Genomic DNA, 17,602 nt, shown 5'->3' on the forward strand with positions numbered 1-17,602 from the left:
TTTTCCAGAAGAGAAATTTTGGACATTTTTTTTTTTTTTTTTTGTATGTGTATAAGGTTTAAAGTTTCAAAATATATATTTGTTTCTTTCCTCCGAAAAACTTCATCTAGCATATTTCGCACTGTACCGTAACTCAGCACTTTTTCTGAGATAGGAGAATTCCCGCTTTTTTCTTCAAGGTCGTATTTTGTCCCTGAGAAAGTGGGGTGTTAGATAAGAAGTAACAAAAGGAAAGGCATTTTTATGGCACTAAGACAGGGGGGTTGGCTTGACCTTGGAAAATCGCCGCGAGAACTTTTCTGTCCGGTACATTTCAATCCAATTCAGTAGTTCAGTCAGTGAGTGTTGTCTTGTAAGTGTTCAGAATCTTGCTAGTTTAATGAAAGAAAAAAGCATTTACAAAAATAAAACAGCCCTGGAATTTAGGTGAGCAATCGCACTTTTTTTTCTCCAATGCGTTTTCCTTTTTGGTCATAAGTTTAAAAACGAAATTGTTTCAAAAGAGTCGGGAAAAGTTCTTTTTGAGGCAATGCTCCTACGCAACTTTCTTTTTACGATGCTGAATTTTTCCTGCTGCCGAGCAGGGCTGCGGAGTCGGAAGGAAAATGGTTGACTCCGACTCCAAGATTTTGAAACATCCGACTCCGACTGCGGCTTTTTTATTTTTTTAAATTTATTTTTTCAAATCCCCCTTATGGGAAGGGGGGAAAACTCCTAAATAGAGATTCAAATATTAATTCCTTTTTAATGAAGTTTTTGCGTTGTATTTTATTGTAAACCTAAGATGCATACAACGTTAGAAATTCAATATGAAAATCAAATTATCCGATAGGTGCGATTTCTAAAGTAAGATTACTAAAAAGTACCATTTTTTAAAAAAATGAAAAAGATTAATTTGCTCCCCTTTAATGTTTAACAGAGATGCTGATCAAATCATGTGCTTTCAATTTTTGAAAGCACTGAGAAGAGTGAGAGAAAGAGTTTTGAAAGAAAAAAAAAACTTTTTTGCTAAGTCAAAAACTTTTCTTGAGAGGTGGCGCCCCTCCCCCTCCCTCCCGGGTGGCACTCATCTAGTGGGTGACACCTCAACTTAATTTCAGAGTTTATAAAAATTGAGATTCTTTAATTCTGAAAAAAATCCCCAATAATAAATCTTAAATTTCATCTTAAAAATTTCAACAAAAATATTGCACTATATTGCGGAGAGAGGTCGTGTACTTGTACGTCTGGAGCAAATTTTGCACAAAATGCGGCGGTATACAGCTTTGTACGAATAGCTTTAACTAGATACCTACATTTCTTGGCTCAATTTTTAATTTTAATTTTTTAATTGACGGCTTCAGAATGAACCTTAATATGAAGATTTTAGGATTAATTATAATTATTGAGTGTTGTAAGCAATAAATCATATATACTAATTTTATTTTGTACTTTTCAGTGTTAACCAAGCTTTCTTAGATAAAATTTTTAGAATTAAATAAACATTTAGGGGGGGGGGGAGTGTTGTACCTTGGGGCACTGCTAATTTCTAAGAATTTATTTTTAGCAGCCATGTTTTTATAATATCTAATAGTAACCTTTCACCCTAAATGGTGCCATAGTAAAAATCAGCATCAAATGAGTAAAATTGACGATTTTGTGAAAGAAAGCGAATTTCATGACTCAAAAGTAAATATTTTCTTCTTTTTCATTTCATTTTCCGTCTTTGTATGTATTTGTAAATTTAATCAACTGAATTTTATTCTGTTATAAAAGAGAAGTACTTTCATTATTTTCTCATAAGCAAATTATTTATAGTGCTTCTAGATTGACCATCATTTTGGTTTTCATTAAATTGGTGATTGTACCTTAGGAAAGCCAAACATTTTGTACCTTGGGACACGTTCCAAGGTACAACATATGCATGATTCTTAATAATTAAGATATGTTTAGGAAGACGGAACAATGTTCTAATCTTATATGTAGTCTTTTAAACAACTTTCTTTTCTGGTGCAAAATTGGTTCAAGTATAAATAGGCTGTTTCCTGAATCATGAAGACTTTCCCATAGAACAACAGGATGTGTCCCAAGGTACAATAGGATGTTGAACCTTGGGGTAGCTTGGAAGTTATACTTTAAATGGCTGGCAACATTTTATTTTCAAATTGTCTGAATTAAAAAATATATATTCTATAGAAGTATGTTGGGCTATTTTAATGTGACTTTTAGATTTTAAATTTGATTCAAATAATTGACGTTAAAAATTAAAATATGAAAAGTGTTCCAAGGTACAACATTATCCCCTATATTTTATCGGATCTTTTGTATTTGTGCTTTCGTACCAACACTCTTTTGAATTTACCAAGCACCCTGAAAAGTTTCTCGACTTGCTCAAGCGATACATGCATTCCTTTTACTATTTTATAACAGAGATCGAGGTAAAAAATACATTATTTTTATTTCAAAGTAATTATTTAGAAAATGTTAGGCAACAAAATTGTTTGCTATCAGTTAAATTAAGTTAGAAAATAAGCAAACTAGGAGACGGTGTAGGTAACTGTTACAGAAAATTCGATAAACAATCAAGCCAGCTGGTTGCCACAATGAGTTATTTTCTTATTAGTAGGTATTTATACATGTAATCAAATTAATTGGTAGTTAATTTTTCAAAAAATGCAATGAGAGTCAGGAAAAATTAAGAAAAAAATGAAACCCGGAGTCGGAGTCGACATGTTTTTGAACGACTCCGACTCCTTTACCCTAAAATGAGCCCGACTCCGACTCCTTTACCCTAAAATGAGCCCGACTCCGACTCCACAGCCCTGCCGCCGAGTTATGATTATTCCACAGCTGTCTTTTTTTGTTTGCAAGTTTTCCGTAAAAAAAAATCCTTTCTTGCGCACAAAAGTAAATTTTTACAGTTTGTTTTCAACTGTCGCGTAGGATGTTTAAGTAGTTATATCATATTGAACCAAGATTTGTGTTCCTTGAATAGAAGACATGATTTTTCCTAACAGAAGTTTCTGATATTCGCTGATGTTTTTTTCCCACGTTTCTGAGTTAACGTAATGGTGTTGTTTCGGTCAAGTTAATACATTGCGTTTAGATTGAAACCGAATTATACTTAGGCTCACAAATTTTAATGGTTATTTTCTTTTTCCAGAAAGGCTTAGAAATGACCCCCCCCCCCTATACACACACACACACACACAAAAAAAAAAAGAGCATCCAGGATTCGCATTTGAATTTCGACTTCTTGAATTCAAACTACGCTTTTTACAATCATGAATTGCGATAAGTACCTACACGTTGGGTTTCTTGTTTCTACAAATGGAAGATAATGGAAATGGTCAAGAACGTTACACCCGTCATATTATGACTTTGGATTTTCTAGAATTGGTAATACGCATTAGCGCAGTACACGGGGGGGGGGGGGAGAAGGGACACTTGTTGACCCGGGCCCGAGCCTGATGGGGGCCCAAATAGTAGGGGTAAATAATATGGAGGGAGCCCGTAAAATTTTTATTTGTGATGGGTCCCAAAATTTCTGTACACCCTCCTGGTAATACAAGACATATCCACAAAAAAGAAATGGTGATTCGGATGAGGTAATACAGATGAAGAATTAATAGCCCATATCGACCAGTAGGTACACTTATAATAAAGATTATTTGCAGCGTATAACGTTATGTATTTTTATTTCTTATCAATCTCAAAAGATGGGAATTAGTAATCTTTAAATTTTGTATTTGGATGAATTTTTGCTGTTTAATTTCATCTAGATAAGTTTTTTGTTCTGAAAAACTTAATTTTACGCAAAAAAGCCTTTTTTAAGTGCCAAGTCTGCTTGAGCTAAGCCTCAGACAGGGGCGGTATTTTCAGCATTTCGTTTGGGGGGTCGATTTTCTTGAACAGGATTTTCCTCAGTATGGTATAAAATACATATTGGTTAATAGGAAGTGATAATAAAATGGTTTCAATGTTAAGAATAATAAGGCAATTCAATTTTGATGTTGAGAGCGAGACACAAAAGTCATCTTTCAAGTGACTGACCTGATTGAAACAGTCAAAAAACAATGGAAGCAAGAAAGTTATGTTAAAAAACACATTTCCTTCAGATTCCTCTCTGTAAAATAACCAAGAAAACTTTTTAAATTGGGCTAGTATTTATTTTGCGTCATTAAAAAGTATAGTCGCACAATTCACAAAACAGTTCTTCTTCCCTCATGCTATAAATTTAACTTATAAGTGTAATATTTTCTTTTTTGTTTTCTGTAACCGATCTACGTAATATTGAACTTAAGACCAATGATAAATGTATCTAATCAAATCCTGTCTCAATTTCTTGAGAAACTGAATTGATCATTTTGTTCGAAAATTACTAAGTTTCAATTGTCAATTCATGAATTATGATTAACGGATTGAAAGTTTTGTGATAGAGTGTAGCATTGTTCAAAAAAACGCTCCACAATATAAGTACAGTAAACGAAAATTCAAACAAAGTCATTACCTATCAAAATGACATCAGATTTCCTATCATTGAAAAAGTCGCTTTCCAGTAATTCGTCCAGGGGACTTTTATAGATTTAATTCTTGAATACCATCGTGTGTCACTCAGAGATTGTCAAGTAAAGAGCATAAAGATATATTTGAAGACGTGAAAGTATTTTTTGATATAGGATGTTTTTCAAAAAGAGCATAGCTTTACAAAGAGTTTCTAAGAAAGCATATAATACATCGAGTTACTAAAATGTGTTTCTAGTACAAGGAGTCAATGAATACTTACTAGCTAAACATTAAAATTATAACATGAGCATTAAAATTTATGTAAAATGACATGGAGTTTACGCGTAAAAATTGCGCAGTCTCAACACTGTACACGGCATCTCATACAAGATGCCTGATCATAACATAGGACTACGCATTTTTGACATATTTAACCCATATGAAGAGACTACTTCTTTAATCAAGGAAAATAATTATTCTAAATCAGTTTTTTCTGTTCTGAAAATGCAGGCAAATGATTTTATAAGTTATCTTAAATGAATTGACCATTTTTTATTATTCTGAGTGAAAAATTTGGGAGGGCAACCGCCCCTCCTCACCCCCTCCCTATTTGAAGCCCCTGGCCTCAGACGATTTGTAACTATGACTACGAAAATTTTGCTCTCTAAATAAATAATAAAAAACAGCCATCGCCATGGTAATCTGAAAAATCAGAGATCATGATTGCTCAAAAAAAAAAAAAAAAAAAAAAAAAAATATTTGAATTTTTGGCAACTTGAATTCAAATTATGTTTTTCGCAATCACAAGCGTGTCAATGTTTGTGTAGGCGCATGTGTGTGGGTGCGTGTGTGTGTGTATGTATGCATGTGTGTGCGTGTTGTGTCTGCAGTGCTGTGTGTGTAGGCGTTCGTGTGTGTGTATGTAGACATATGTGTTTGTGTCCTGTGTGCAGGCATGAGTGTGCGTATGTGTGTATGTAGACATATGTGTTTGTGTGCAGGCAAGAGTGTGTGTATGTGTGTAGGAGTGTGTGTTTGTGTCTGTGCGGCAGGCATGAGTGTGTAGGCGTGTGTGTGTGTATGCGTGTGTGTGTAGGACATGGACGCAACCTGGAGACGGTTTTCGCAAGAGGAGCAGCATCGTGAGGCCGGTCGACGCGACGGTGGTGCTGGCAGAGAGTGCTGGTGGGAAAATAAAATCAGCGTAACGCCAAAAACAGTCAAATGAGAACAATAAGCAATCGTGATTGCTCAAAAAAAAAAAAAAAATAAACCCTCAAATGAATGAAATTACTCTAAAAATATTTAAAAGAGCGTAATTCGGAGAAGATAGCCATACTTTATTTACATTAACTAAATCAAATTTACTTTTAGCATCTCACTCGAACAAAATATTTTGTGAAAATCTTCTTTCAAAACAACCCTTAAAAACTTCATTTCGTTTATTACTTCAGCGCAACAGTTTATTCTTTTGTGTATCTACTTGACTCACGTTGAGTATAGTTACTAAATTTCGAGAAGAAATTTAAGATATTATTGTTGCGAATACATTTATCTCTACACAAGGTTTGAAATCATTATTTAATAAGAAAATAGTGCTTGCATCCGATGAAATTTTGATTTGGTACGTAACCCTTGTAAAGAAAAATATAAAATAACAAATATAAACAAAAATCAAAATGTAAAATGTGTCTAAACTATAACCGGTCTAGCCTATTAAGTTATCCTTTAAGTATGGATTTCATTATACTGTACAATTTTCAAGAAAGAAACAAATGCAAATCACTCACGAAGGTTTTCATCACATTTTAAATATCCCGTAAAGTTTGTATACTGTTGTATTTTTGAAACTATACAGTTTCGAAAATTGGGAAGGGGGGAGGGGAGGAGGAATTGATCTCTATCTATTGTTTTGAAAAAAAAATCGATTAAAGGCAGTCCCTGAGCTCCATCCCTTATCCTAACGTCAATAAATATAACCTATAATCGTGTTTTTAGGACTTCAATTTCAACAACTCTTTCCGCTGAGACCCCCCTGCAACCCCAGGACCGGATCTATAAAATTTCGGACCCCCTACAACAAAATTTGTAGGGCCTCAGACGCCAGCAGTGTATATTTGTAATGTTAATAAGTCTTAGAGTGCTAGATTTTTTTCAGTTTTTTTCTTCAATTTCTTGGGCCGTAAAAAAAACAGGTGCACCCCCGCACTACGGGGTCTGCGGGTGCGCAGATCCGGACCTGCCTGCACGCTGCACCTTTGTGTCCCCTAACATCATCAAAGAAAGTCTAAAAACTGCGTTTTTAAAACTACGAGTTTAAAATTTTTCCCGGGGGAGAACTTTCCCCAGGACCCCCCCCCCCCTCTCTCCTTATTTTTCCTATCCAATTAAAGGTTCTCTTTCTCCTCTCTCTTTTTTTCTGGGCCAAATGAAAAAAACCTCCCGCCCTTAAGATTTTTTTTCTCTCTGGTTGCGCCACTGAATGATGCGCATTGAAAAACAGGGGAAAGCTGCGATTTTGCTAGATGGTCTGAAATTGGGGTTCGGATCTCACACCCTGCACTACCTAAATTACCAAAAAACAAAGACAAAATTTTTCGCAGTAAACTTTTTTTGTCAGAAATATCGTTGTTTTTCCCTTTTTAAATAAGAATAATCCCCCCCCCCCAAAGCTTGTTGATTAAAAAATATGATTTTTTGCATTGTAAATATAGGAAACCATATCACTTTCGTTGTGTCAATTAAAGGGGGCCTCCGGATTGGTTGCGCCTGGGGTCCCAAATCGCATGATCCGCCACTGTATCTCGCCTCAGTAAAATATTACTGATTAAATGTGTTCGAATAGGACAACCGATTTTAACCAGGGGCGGTTCATCGAAAGACCTTTTATAACGTCAGTATAGTACTTGACCGGAAAACATTATCGAATGCTTTTGGCTCACAGTTTTAGGAAACAGTAGTTGTTAAAAATATTAATTCACGAATGGCTAAATTCGTCAACTTCCATTGATGTAAAGTTATTGGTCTTGAGTAAATGACGTTGTGGTGCATGCACATAAATTGTTTTTGTTGACCAGTAGAACGCGCCTCGTTTGTTACCGTTTAAAAACCATGGCTGACCGGTTACGCTGTGGGACAAAACTAATATGTAGTTACATTTCTTTTTCTTTCAACAATTTTCATCTCCCCCCCCCCCCCCCCCCCCCCCCCCCCTCTCTTCTCAATGAGTATGTTCGAATAGAACAACCGATAAACTGGTCCGTTGATTTTCCTAGTTATAGCCGTAGTTATGGTGTTTAGAAAGCCTCATCAAGGAACTTTCGTGCAGTGAATGTTCATTATGTGTTTTTACATATGATTAGCTTACCGGTAACTCTATTAGAACGCGATGGTTAGTCACCGGTGGAATTGGTTCTATACCAGGGGTTCCCAAAACCTGTGGGTCGCCAGCCCAAAATAGGTCCCGAAGTATTTCTTGTGAAGTCGCGATAACATTATCTCTACATTTAAAAGTATACTATTGCATAGTTTAAAAATTAAAATACATAGGGAAAAAATAGCATAATTTTAGAGTAGCATCAATCCTTGAGCGAAGGGACAAACCCAGGAGAAGGACAATGGGCAGTTCTCAAAAGGTGGGAACAAAAAAGTTAACTTTGAGCAATTTCAAAAATTTTCGAATTTGACATCAATTTTGATTTTATTCTATAGTATGCATACCTAGAACACAATATATGAACATGAAAAGACAGCAGGTATTTGTAAAAATTGTTAATTAGCAAATTAAATCAGCAATCTGTAGGTAACAGATTTTGGACATTTTTTTCCTGTAGGTAACGGATTTTGGACATCATCATAACGCAAGTTTCACCATTTTTGACAATTGTTAATCTGATTTTTGACTTTTCCAATGAAAATTTTATTTACTACTTTTTAAATTTTGCAATTTAATAATAAAGAGGATATTAATGAAATACTTGAATGGCTATACATGCTGCTCCTTACATTTAATAAAGTTTTGGAATGATTTTGAAGAAATTTATGCAAGGTTAAAAAAAAGCTTCAAATTAAAATAATACAATTGTCAAAAGTGACATCAGTTTTAATAATGAATTTTTTTTCTAATGTCATAAGAATTAAAATGATGTCTAAAAAAATTATTGAAGAAAGAAATTCGTATTTCCATTTGGAGATCGTTAAATTATGTTTCCAAAAGAAAGAAGAGAAAAAGAATTCTAAAATAATAAAAGCGGGAAAAAAAAAATTGCTAGCGCAGGTGATAAAGTCGCCAAAACTGGTACAGCTGACGATAAACTACATTTGTCAAATTGGAATTCCCCTCTGGTAACCTTTAGCTTATCGTATACTGTGTTGTCGCCAACGGAGGTTTGCTTGGCGATTTTAGCGCAAAATGGCTTTCGGTTCGATCATAAGCAGCCATGTTTCTACTGTAATTTATGTATTGTTCAATGTGTAACATATTAATTATGCAGAATACCAATGGATTAAAGAAGATAACATTATAATAATGTTTTTTATTGAGGTTAGAAGACAGTAGATCATCAAAAATTATGAATAAATGGACAGAATTATCGGCTTCAAGATCGTAACGCCATTTGGACATCTCACATGTACGTTTAAAAAAAATTATTTTTCTTCTAAGATACTGCATAAAAGCTTATGAAAACACTTTTAAACAATTAAAAATTGATTCCGAGGCTCGATAAACACCTTTAAAATGAAAACATCATATACTTAGTTCTCAAAAAATAGCATTGTAAAGATCGTAAATTTGGACATGCATCAAATTTCAAACTTACTATTTTCTAAAATCGTTTACAAAGTGAATAATCTGTCTTTACTTTTGTTATTTGTGTAAAATATTAACAAAAAATTATTCAGTGTAAGATTCATACCTTTAAATTTTTTTTGAAACGTATGGAAATAATTTTAAAAAATTTTTCTTTAATGGTACATTTGCTCAGTTAACGTTTTGGTATGTCCAAAATTGCGCCTTTTAGCAAAGAAAATATTTTTTTATGGGCATTTAAAGAGCATTTTTTCCATAATTTATGTCAATTCTTGTCTCTATACAGTATTATAATTTAACTCAAAAATTTTTCAGTTAATTAAAATGAAAGTTATTTGGTGTTAAAGCTTCAAAGTTGAGGTCTGTGTTTGCTCCCACCTTTTGAGAACTGCCCCAATAGGATTGCAGCAATCCCCCCCCCCCTCTCATACCAGAGTACCTGATCGCCCAATGTCCTCTATGATAATTTTATATTTTGATTCAGAGACTTTCTTCCCTACAAATTTCCGCAAAAAGAGTCCCTAATCCACCTACCTCTATCATCATTTATAATCGCCAAAAATTTCGTTTTTGGAAATACAATGTGGAATAATTTCTGTGAGATATTCTCTAAACCCCAACTCTTATCCTGAGAGATATCCTGTAATTGCATGTTGTAGGAATTTCGAAAATATTCCAGGAAGAAACCCAAACCCCATCCCGTTCTCTAACTTTATCAAAAATAGACAAGAAATGCGCTTTTAGGACAGAATGACGAAAAAATTTGCAGAGGAGTGCTTACTGTCCCCATTAAATAATTAAAGATCGTATAAAATTTTACTTTTATGACAAATTTAAAAAAAATTCCGGGTGACGGTCTGCAAACATTTCTTTGCCCTTAAAGATAATCTACTATTCTGTTAATTTAAGTACCAAAGGACTTAAATTTTAAAAAAATTTCTTGGGAATACCACAAGTCCTCTCCCCCACACACAACATTAAAACTTGTCAAAAATTTCGTTTTTTAAACTTCAATTCCAAAAAAGTTCTAGGAGAGAAAATCTGAATCCTAATGTTTTTTCCAAACGTTTATAAAGATGATTTATGATTGCGTTTGTGGCGTACATCAGAGAGCACATAACCTAACTTTGCCTCCGAACCTGAAGGTCCTTTTGGTTCATTGGTTAAAGCGCTGACTTCTCATCTCAAAGATCCGTGGTTCGAATTCCAACACGGACAAACATCATCCACGTCATGGTGATCCGTACGCCACATAATGTTGACCCGGCAACTCAACAGATAGCGCCATGTAACGTATCGTTAGGAATACGCCTTGGGCCTTCCATTCCTCGAGCACTGAGCACTTGCTCAGTTGTCCTCTTGACTGCGGATTGCTCATATAATTGCAACGGCCCAACTACAGCCAGAATGACTGGTTTGTCAGCGCCCCGCATCTGTTAATAAAATTGAATAGCTCTCTTGCTTCTCTGCTCCATCACTTGGTGGGGGGAGTAATGTGGTATACGTCAGAGAGCACATAACCTAACTTTGCCCCCGATCCTGAAGGTCCTTTTGGATCAGTAGTTAAAGCACTGGGTTAGCATCTCAAATTTCCGTGGTTCGAATTCCGACCCGGACAATCATCATCCACGTCATGGTGATCTGTACGCCACACGTTTTTAGGACCTCAAATTCATAATTTTTCAGGGGAAAAGTTGCTTAAATAATTTTTTTCCCTTTCACTTCAAAGAACATGGTCTACAAGGACCGGATCTACATTCTCGCACACTTCGCAGTGCGGGGAGGCCCACAGCACTAAAAGTGCCCACGGCCCAATCCAGTGTGAGCAATCAGGTGGGTTTTAAGGGCCCGGGTGATTATTTGTGGGGAGGAAGGGGGCTGAATTTGAAGATCCGGGCCTGTCTACAACTGAGCCTTTTTCGGACATTTCATTTTCGAAAAATTAGAGAGTTACCCTGATCCTCCTCATTTTAGGACAAATTTCGAGAGATTTCATAGGCAGTCTCCAAGCTTGAACCATTCATAAAAGTCCCTGAAGCTCTCCTCCTCCTAACCATGGGCGGATTTATGGGGGACACAGATGGGCAATGCTCCCCCCCCCCAGTTTTGGGAGCATTTTAAAAAGCAACAACACATCTTCTAAAATCTAAAAACAAAAAATCATGTTTTTCTTTCTCTCTTTTTTTTTTGTTTGAATAACTCAGAAGTGAAAATGAAGAGAATAATGAATATTCTGATGGGAGGAGCGGGGAAAAACAAAAATGACTATTTTGAAGTGAAAAACATTAGGGCAAGAAAAAAAATGAAAATTTAGGCGAAACCAGGATTTTAAAACCTTTCTTCCCCTTATGAGCACCAAAATTTTCTGTGACCCCCCCTCCCACATTTAACATAAATGTAAAAATACACATAACAGTTTTGTGTGTATGCATGTAGGTACAGTTATAATGAACAAATTTTATTCCAGAAAGCATTATTTCAGGAGAGCTGAGTAATTCTCAGAACTCTGCAACTCTTTGTTATTATTTTTTTTTAATGAGTCCATCAAGATTGAAGGATCAAAATTGAACTCCTTTCTTAAAGTTAGTTTATTTTATAATTATTTTCAGCTTTTTTATTTTTTGCCATAAAAGAAAAAAATTCTGACATCAATTTTTCAGACGAAGAAAGTGGGGAACGTTGTTCTGTCTTTTGCAGGTCACAGTGGACTGTACCAATCATCCCCCAAGCAATTTAAAAACTTTTTTTCTCTTAAATCTTAATACACAAACAATATTCTAAATATGTGTTTATTACTCATTCATTTCATGCTACACATTTTTGGAAATAATAATATTCAAAACATAGGGGGAAATGCAAAGGTATGATTCATAATTATTTTTTAAAAAAATTTTACTAAATTAATTTTATCAAAAGATTTATTTTAAATCTGCACTTTTTTATTATTTATATTTTCAAATATTCTTTTAAATTTTTGCAAATTGTTTGCAAAGAATAAAATATGCAATACATGCTGTAATTAAGTTCCAGTATTAAACATAAATTTTTGCCAAACGAGCATTCTACATAGAAACAAAATAAAACAAATAATTGATTGAAAGAATAATAAAAAAAAAGCTTTTTCTTAACATTATATCTTATTTATTATTTTCTAGATTTAATTTTAAAACACAAAGATGCACTAACTTTAAATGTCAATTTTACTGTACTTTTTCTTAGAAATATTTTTGGTATTAGTTTAACCGGATTCATATCTTTTTGGAATTGTTTCATGTGATGCAATGAAGAAAAAATAGCTTTTCTCCCCAGCAAATATTGATGCATAAAAGTGATATATGACTTGTTCTTCCAGAACCAGTGTCTGCTCAGGAAGTAGCACTTCTATATTCCCAGACATCATTTAACACATCGTTTATTAACTTTAATCTGCATAAATTTTCTCATGAATATTTAATAGTTTTTTTTAATCTTAAAAAAAAAAGAGTACTAATGAAAAATGCAAATTGAGATTTTTAATTAGATGTTTTGTTAATTAAAATCAGTTTAATATTGATCTTTAAACTTTATCTTTAAACTTTAAGCTTTTTATTCTACACACAAAAAAATAGTTCGTTACAGTATTGGATAATATTACAGGGTTTAAGCTGGGTTCAAAAGTTCTTTAGCATAAAAGCTAAAATTGATGGAAAAATGTTAGCAAAATGCTAAAATGTTACACATTCTCATATATTTATATATGCCTCAGTGTGTTTCATCTCCAGTTGAAAATAAAATTCATATTTCATTTGTGACATCCTTGAAGAAATAAGTACAACAGCAGTTCTTTCAAAACGTAAAATAAAAAAAGAAAACATGATTGGTGTTTAGAACGTTGCAGTTACCTCCTCCTAATAAAGCAGTTTTTGGGGGGACATAATGCTGGATAAGACTAATAGTTATTGAACTTAATTGTAGTTTAAACATCTTAGCTAAGATTTAAAAAAGATTAAGTTGATTATCGCCATGCACGCTTCCTCTCTAGGCTCATACATTTCTTCTTTATTTAAAAAACTAATTTATTTTTTATTTGAGCAAAAAAGCGAAAATGCATTGCTTTATTTTCGCAATTCAGATAGTGTTTTCGCATTATGCGAAAAATGCGACCGTAGCAGAAACCCTGTAATATTAATCACTAAAATTATAACAGAAGTTGTTTGCATAACGCAGTCCAACAAGCCCTGCGAGGCGGACTAACGTATCTTGCGCGTGGGGCACATTGGTCCGCTTAGAAGGTTTTGTTAAAAAGTTAATCAATTTGGTATTTTCAAAAGAAGCTGATGATGAGAAATGTATAGAGAATTTTGTTGTAGAAAATTGAACTACTCATTAAATTCACTAATATGGTACATAATGAAAAGTAGAAAAGCAGACCAATGTGCCCCATCTCCATATTAATTTAAGAGTACAAAAAAGAAACAATAACAAGCCTTTGCAAAAACTTAAATTTAGCATTTTTTCTTAGTTTTTACAAAACCTGATCTTTTTAACAAATACAGTAAGAACAACACCCTCAGAAATGCATTGCTTATTTTCAATTATTCTTCAATCGTTAGATTACTTACGTCATTTACAATTCATTGTAAGCAGAGTCAGAAACCAATCATGAAATTTTCATCAATTTGACGGAAAATTTATACAATTTAACAAAAACATTAAGAAACCATTTCGTCAAAGACAAAGAAAATTTCACTAGATTTGAGGATACTTTTCTGAGAGTGAAAATATAACATAATTGTTTATATTTTTTCTGTCCTTGCCTAAAAGTTTTGTGGATGAGTACACATAAGGAACGTAATCCAATTGTACTTGTTCATAATAAAAATTGATATACACCTATGTTGACAAAACGTAATTTAGAACCCTAGTACTTTTCATTATCTTTTTGATATTTGCTGTAAAAATACAATTTCACTAAAACCTTTTTGGAAGCCTCACAATTTATGATACTCTAACAGACGCTATGAATAATTTATTTTAAAATGTACAATAGTAAAAATAACTATTTATCATGAAAAAATATTAAACTTCTTAGGTTTTGATCATTTATATGGTAAGTTCTTTTTGTTTATTTTTAAACAAAAATTTCAAACAATATTGAGTACAAAAGCAATATTTTCCAAATGATTAATAATATGGATATTATTTATAATAAAAGAACATTGTAAGTTTTGGACACATTTTCGTAGCATTGCAACTCAAGGCTGTAGTACGTAGAAACTACAGATTTTTTGTAGCAGTTGGCAGCTCTGTGTCTGCATACAGCACGAGGTTTTGCATTTTCTGTCAAGAATGTGCGCCTAAAATTTAAAATCTGTGCTCTTTTCTGCAGGAAGACTACTGGGTACTGAAAAAATAAATAATATGTTCATTTCATACTCCAGACTCCTGTATGAAATTATTTTGATTTTCCAATCATGATTTTTGAAAAAGGCCAAATTTTTCAATTATACAATTACATTATTGTTAATTGTTACATTTCACAATGTTCTGAAGGTAAGCTTATAATGTATGAATTTATCTTGCAGAACAATTTTGGTAAAAAGATTTTACTTTGAAGAACATCACAAACTGTTCTGCTTTGGGGGTACTATTTATCTTCATATGCATAACAAAATTTTCAGACAAACCTATTCTGCATGATTTATTTAGTAAGTAGCAACAATCAAACTAAGCCCAACTCGGGAATACATTTTATTTTCTACATAAATTAGCTTCAACAATAATAAATAAAAATCCTTTTGAAGAAATTATGCTTTCTTGCCCATAGTAGTAAATTAAAACTCTTTAAAAAATGTGATTCATTAAAAAAAAAATTAACTTTACTTAAAATAATTAACCATGCAATAACATATGTTTTTTAAAATTAGAAAACAATCTAAATTTCCTCCCACACACATTGCAAAAGCATTCATTATATGCTTTTGCAGGCTTTGTGTGAATTAATTCATGGGCCTTTAAACCATTTGATTGAGAAAACCTTTTACCACACGTTTTACATTGATAAGGGCGTTCACCAGTGTGAACACGAAAATGTCGCTGCAAATTGCCTGCAATTGTGAAGGTCTTCCCACATGTTTTGCAAGAAAGGCGCTTGTCTTTATTGTGTATCATTATGTGAGTTTTCAAAACTTGAGGCGATTTAAAACTACTTCCACATTCTTTGCAACTGAATGGACGCTCAGTGCTATGACTAATCAAATGTTGCTTAAGACAAGGAAGAGTTTTAAATGAATTACTGCAGATTTTGCACACATATGGCCTACCCTCCTTATGCGTAACCATATGCATTTTTAAATTGTAAATTTTTTGAAAATCCTTACCACACTGTTGGCATACAAAAGGTTTTAAATTAGAGTGAGTCTTCAAATGTTTTTGCATGGAAACTGCATCTCTAAATTCTGTACCACAATGTTCACATCTGTAGAATAGTTCATGTCTATGTCCGACTTGATGTTTCTTAAGTTGTAGATCAGTCAAAAATAATTTGTTACAAAATCCACATGAAAACTTTAACGATTCAGATGGTGAAATAACATACGTAGGGCTTTCGGAAGTATCTAAAACTGTCGAGTGCTCGCCCGTTGGCTCTAAAATGGTAGAATCATGACTCTCACTGGTAATAGACTGGATACACTCGTCTGTTTTGATTAGTACTGGGCTGCCAATTGTTATCTGGTCGCCATCATTTATGCTTTCATACCTACATAGCCAGCATTGCATGTAAGAAGACGATTTCAATTTTTTTCCACAAGTTTTGCATCGTGGCTGAGCTTTATTAGAATGAATTGCTTTTATGTGAAATTGTAACGTACACTTCTGAATAAAAGATTTATCACAATGTTCGCACTGATAAGGTCTTTCACCTGTGTGAATTTTCATGTGTTTTTTCAATCCCCATGCAGCAGAAAATGCCTTCCCACAAACATCACAAAAGAAATCTCTGTCTTTATGTATGCTTATGTGTTTCCTCAAAATATTTTTATCCAAAAACCTCTCACCACAAAAATAGCACCGGTGACCTTTCGATTTTCTCTTCAGAGAGTCATTTTTTTCAAGTTCATTAGTTTGTAGGATGAGTATTTCTGACAACTGAGATAATGATGTCATTCTGAAAAGTGGTTTTCAATCTGAAAAAAATAAATAAATAAATAAGCATCCCCTTGTCATTTATCACCAAGCATAAGCTTTATAGAAGTCATTTTAAAAGGAAATCAATACTGTCTGCCCATTGGGTGTTATGGAATTTGTAAATATCCAGCTGAGACGCATCTGTTTGAATGAGGGGAAAGTAAAAATTGATGCCTGTGTTTCATATAAATTTATGTGACGCTTAATTTAGTTAGAGGATAACACATGTCTGAGAAAGCTGGTATCAATGAAATCTAAATAGATACGTCCATTTCCGCATATACAGTGGAAGTTAGCCTTTCCATCCTATCGATGGTCAGACTCTACAGAGCAGAACATTAAGATAAATACACGCAGTGAAAATTGTGTCCAAACAGAAACTATTCACAAGATTTCACTGTGTTACTTCCAACTGAAGTTCAATGAAATTTTATTCTCTTGGTGGGAATTTGATGTTTGAAAAGAAAGAAGCAAATCAAATGCAAACTATCAATACAACTTTTGGAAAGTTATGCCTTATTTAACAATTGAACATAGTCATGTACATGTTGTCCTCAAATAACTGAATGTGCTTTGCCATCTCAGACCTGCAAACCTTATGAAATGAAAAAGCAGGAGATTGGGTCAAAGTTTCAAGGGAGAAAATGGGAGATTTTAAATGGCGATATTTGAGAAAAAAATGTAGTTTTTATCTAGCATTTTTAGTTCAAAATAGACTAATTAAATTTTATAATCTCTCCGAGTTTTGAAAGATTCCTTGTAAAATAGTTTCAAATGACAAAAGCCTTATCAAACATTAACTTATTCCCAAAAAAAAAGCACTAATACAATTCATATTAGTGTCATATGCCATAATACAGGTCTGTAATCTTAGCCACAATTTAAATTTTGTTAATAAGTTAGAAAAATATGTAATATAAGTTATGAAACATATATATATACTGGGAAAAGTCACCAAAGAATTTCTACGGCAGTCCATTTCAAGTAGAATAGATTTCAAGAGATATATGCATAGATTTCAAGAGCAATTTTTTGGAAGGGAGGAGTGGTGGGAGGCTGAAAGGCTTGATTATTATATGTACTGAAAGTATTTATTAAAAAAAAACTTTGCTACGTACGATGGATTTACCGAAAAATTGA

The 17,602-nt window shown here is 33.5% G+C and overlaps 1 protein-coding gene across 1 annotated transcript; it reads right to left on the reverse strand.

Moving 5' to 3' along the window:
- Window positions 1-14,974: 14,974 nt before the first annotated feature.
- Window positions 14,975-16,441, reverse strand: LOC129220967 (zinc finger protein 708-like). The gene has a single exon (XM_054855402.1). The coding sequence runs from the start codon at window positions 16,439-16,441 to the stop codon at window positions 15,167-15,169; it is 1,275 nt and encodes a 424-aa protein (XP_054711377.1). The 3' UTR covers window positions 14,975-15,166.
- Window positions 16,442-17,602: the final 1,161 nt, after the last annotated feature.

The sequence above is a fragment of the Uloborus diversus genome, chromosome 4 (genome assembly GCF_026930045.1).
Source record: "Uloborus diversus isolate 005 chromosome 4, Udiv.v.3.1, whole genome shotgun sequence".
Classification (NCBI taxonomy): Eukaryota; Metazoa; Arthropoda; class Arachnida; order Araneae; family Uloboridae; genus Uloborus; species Uloborus diversus.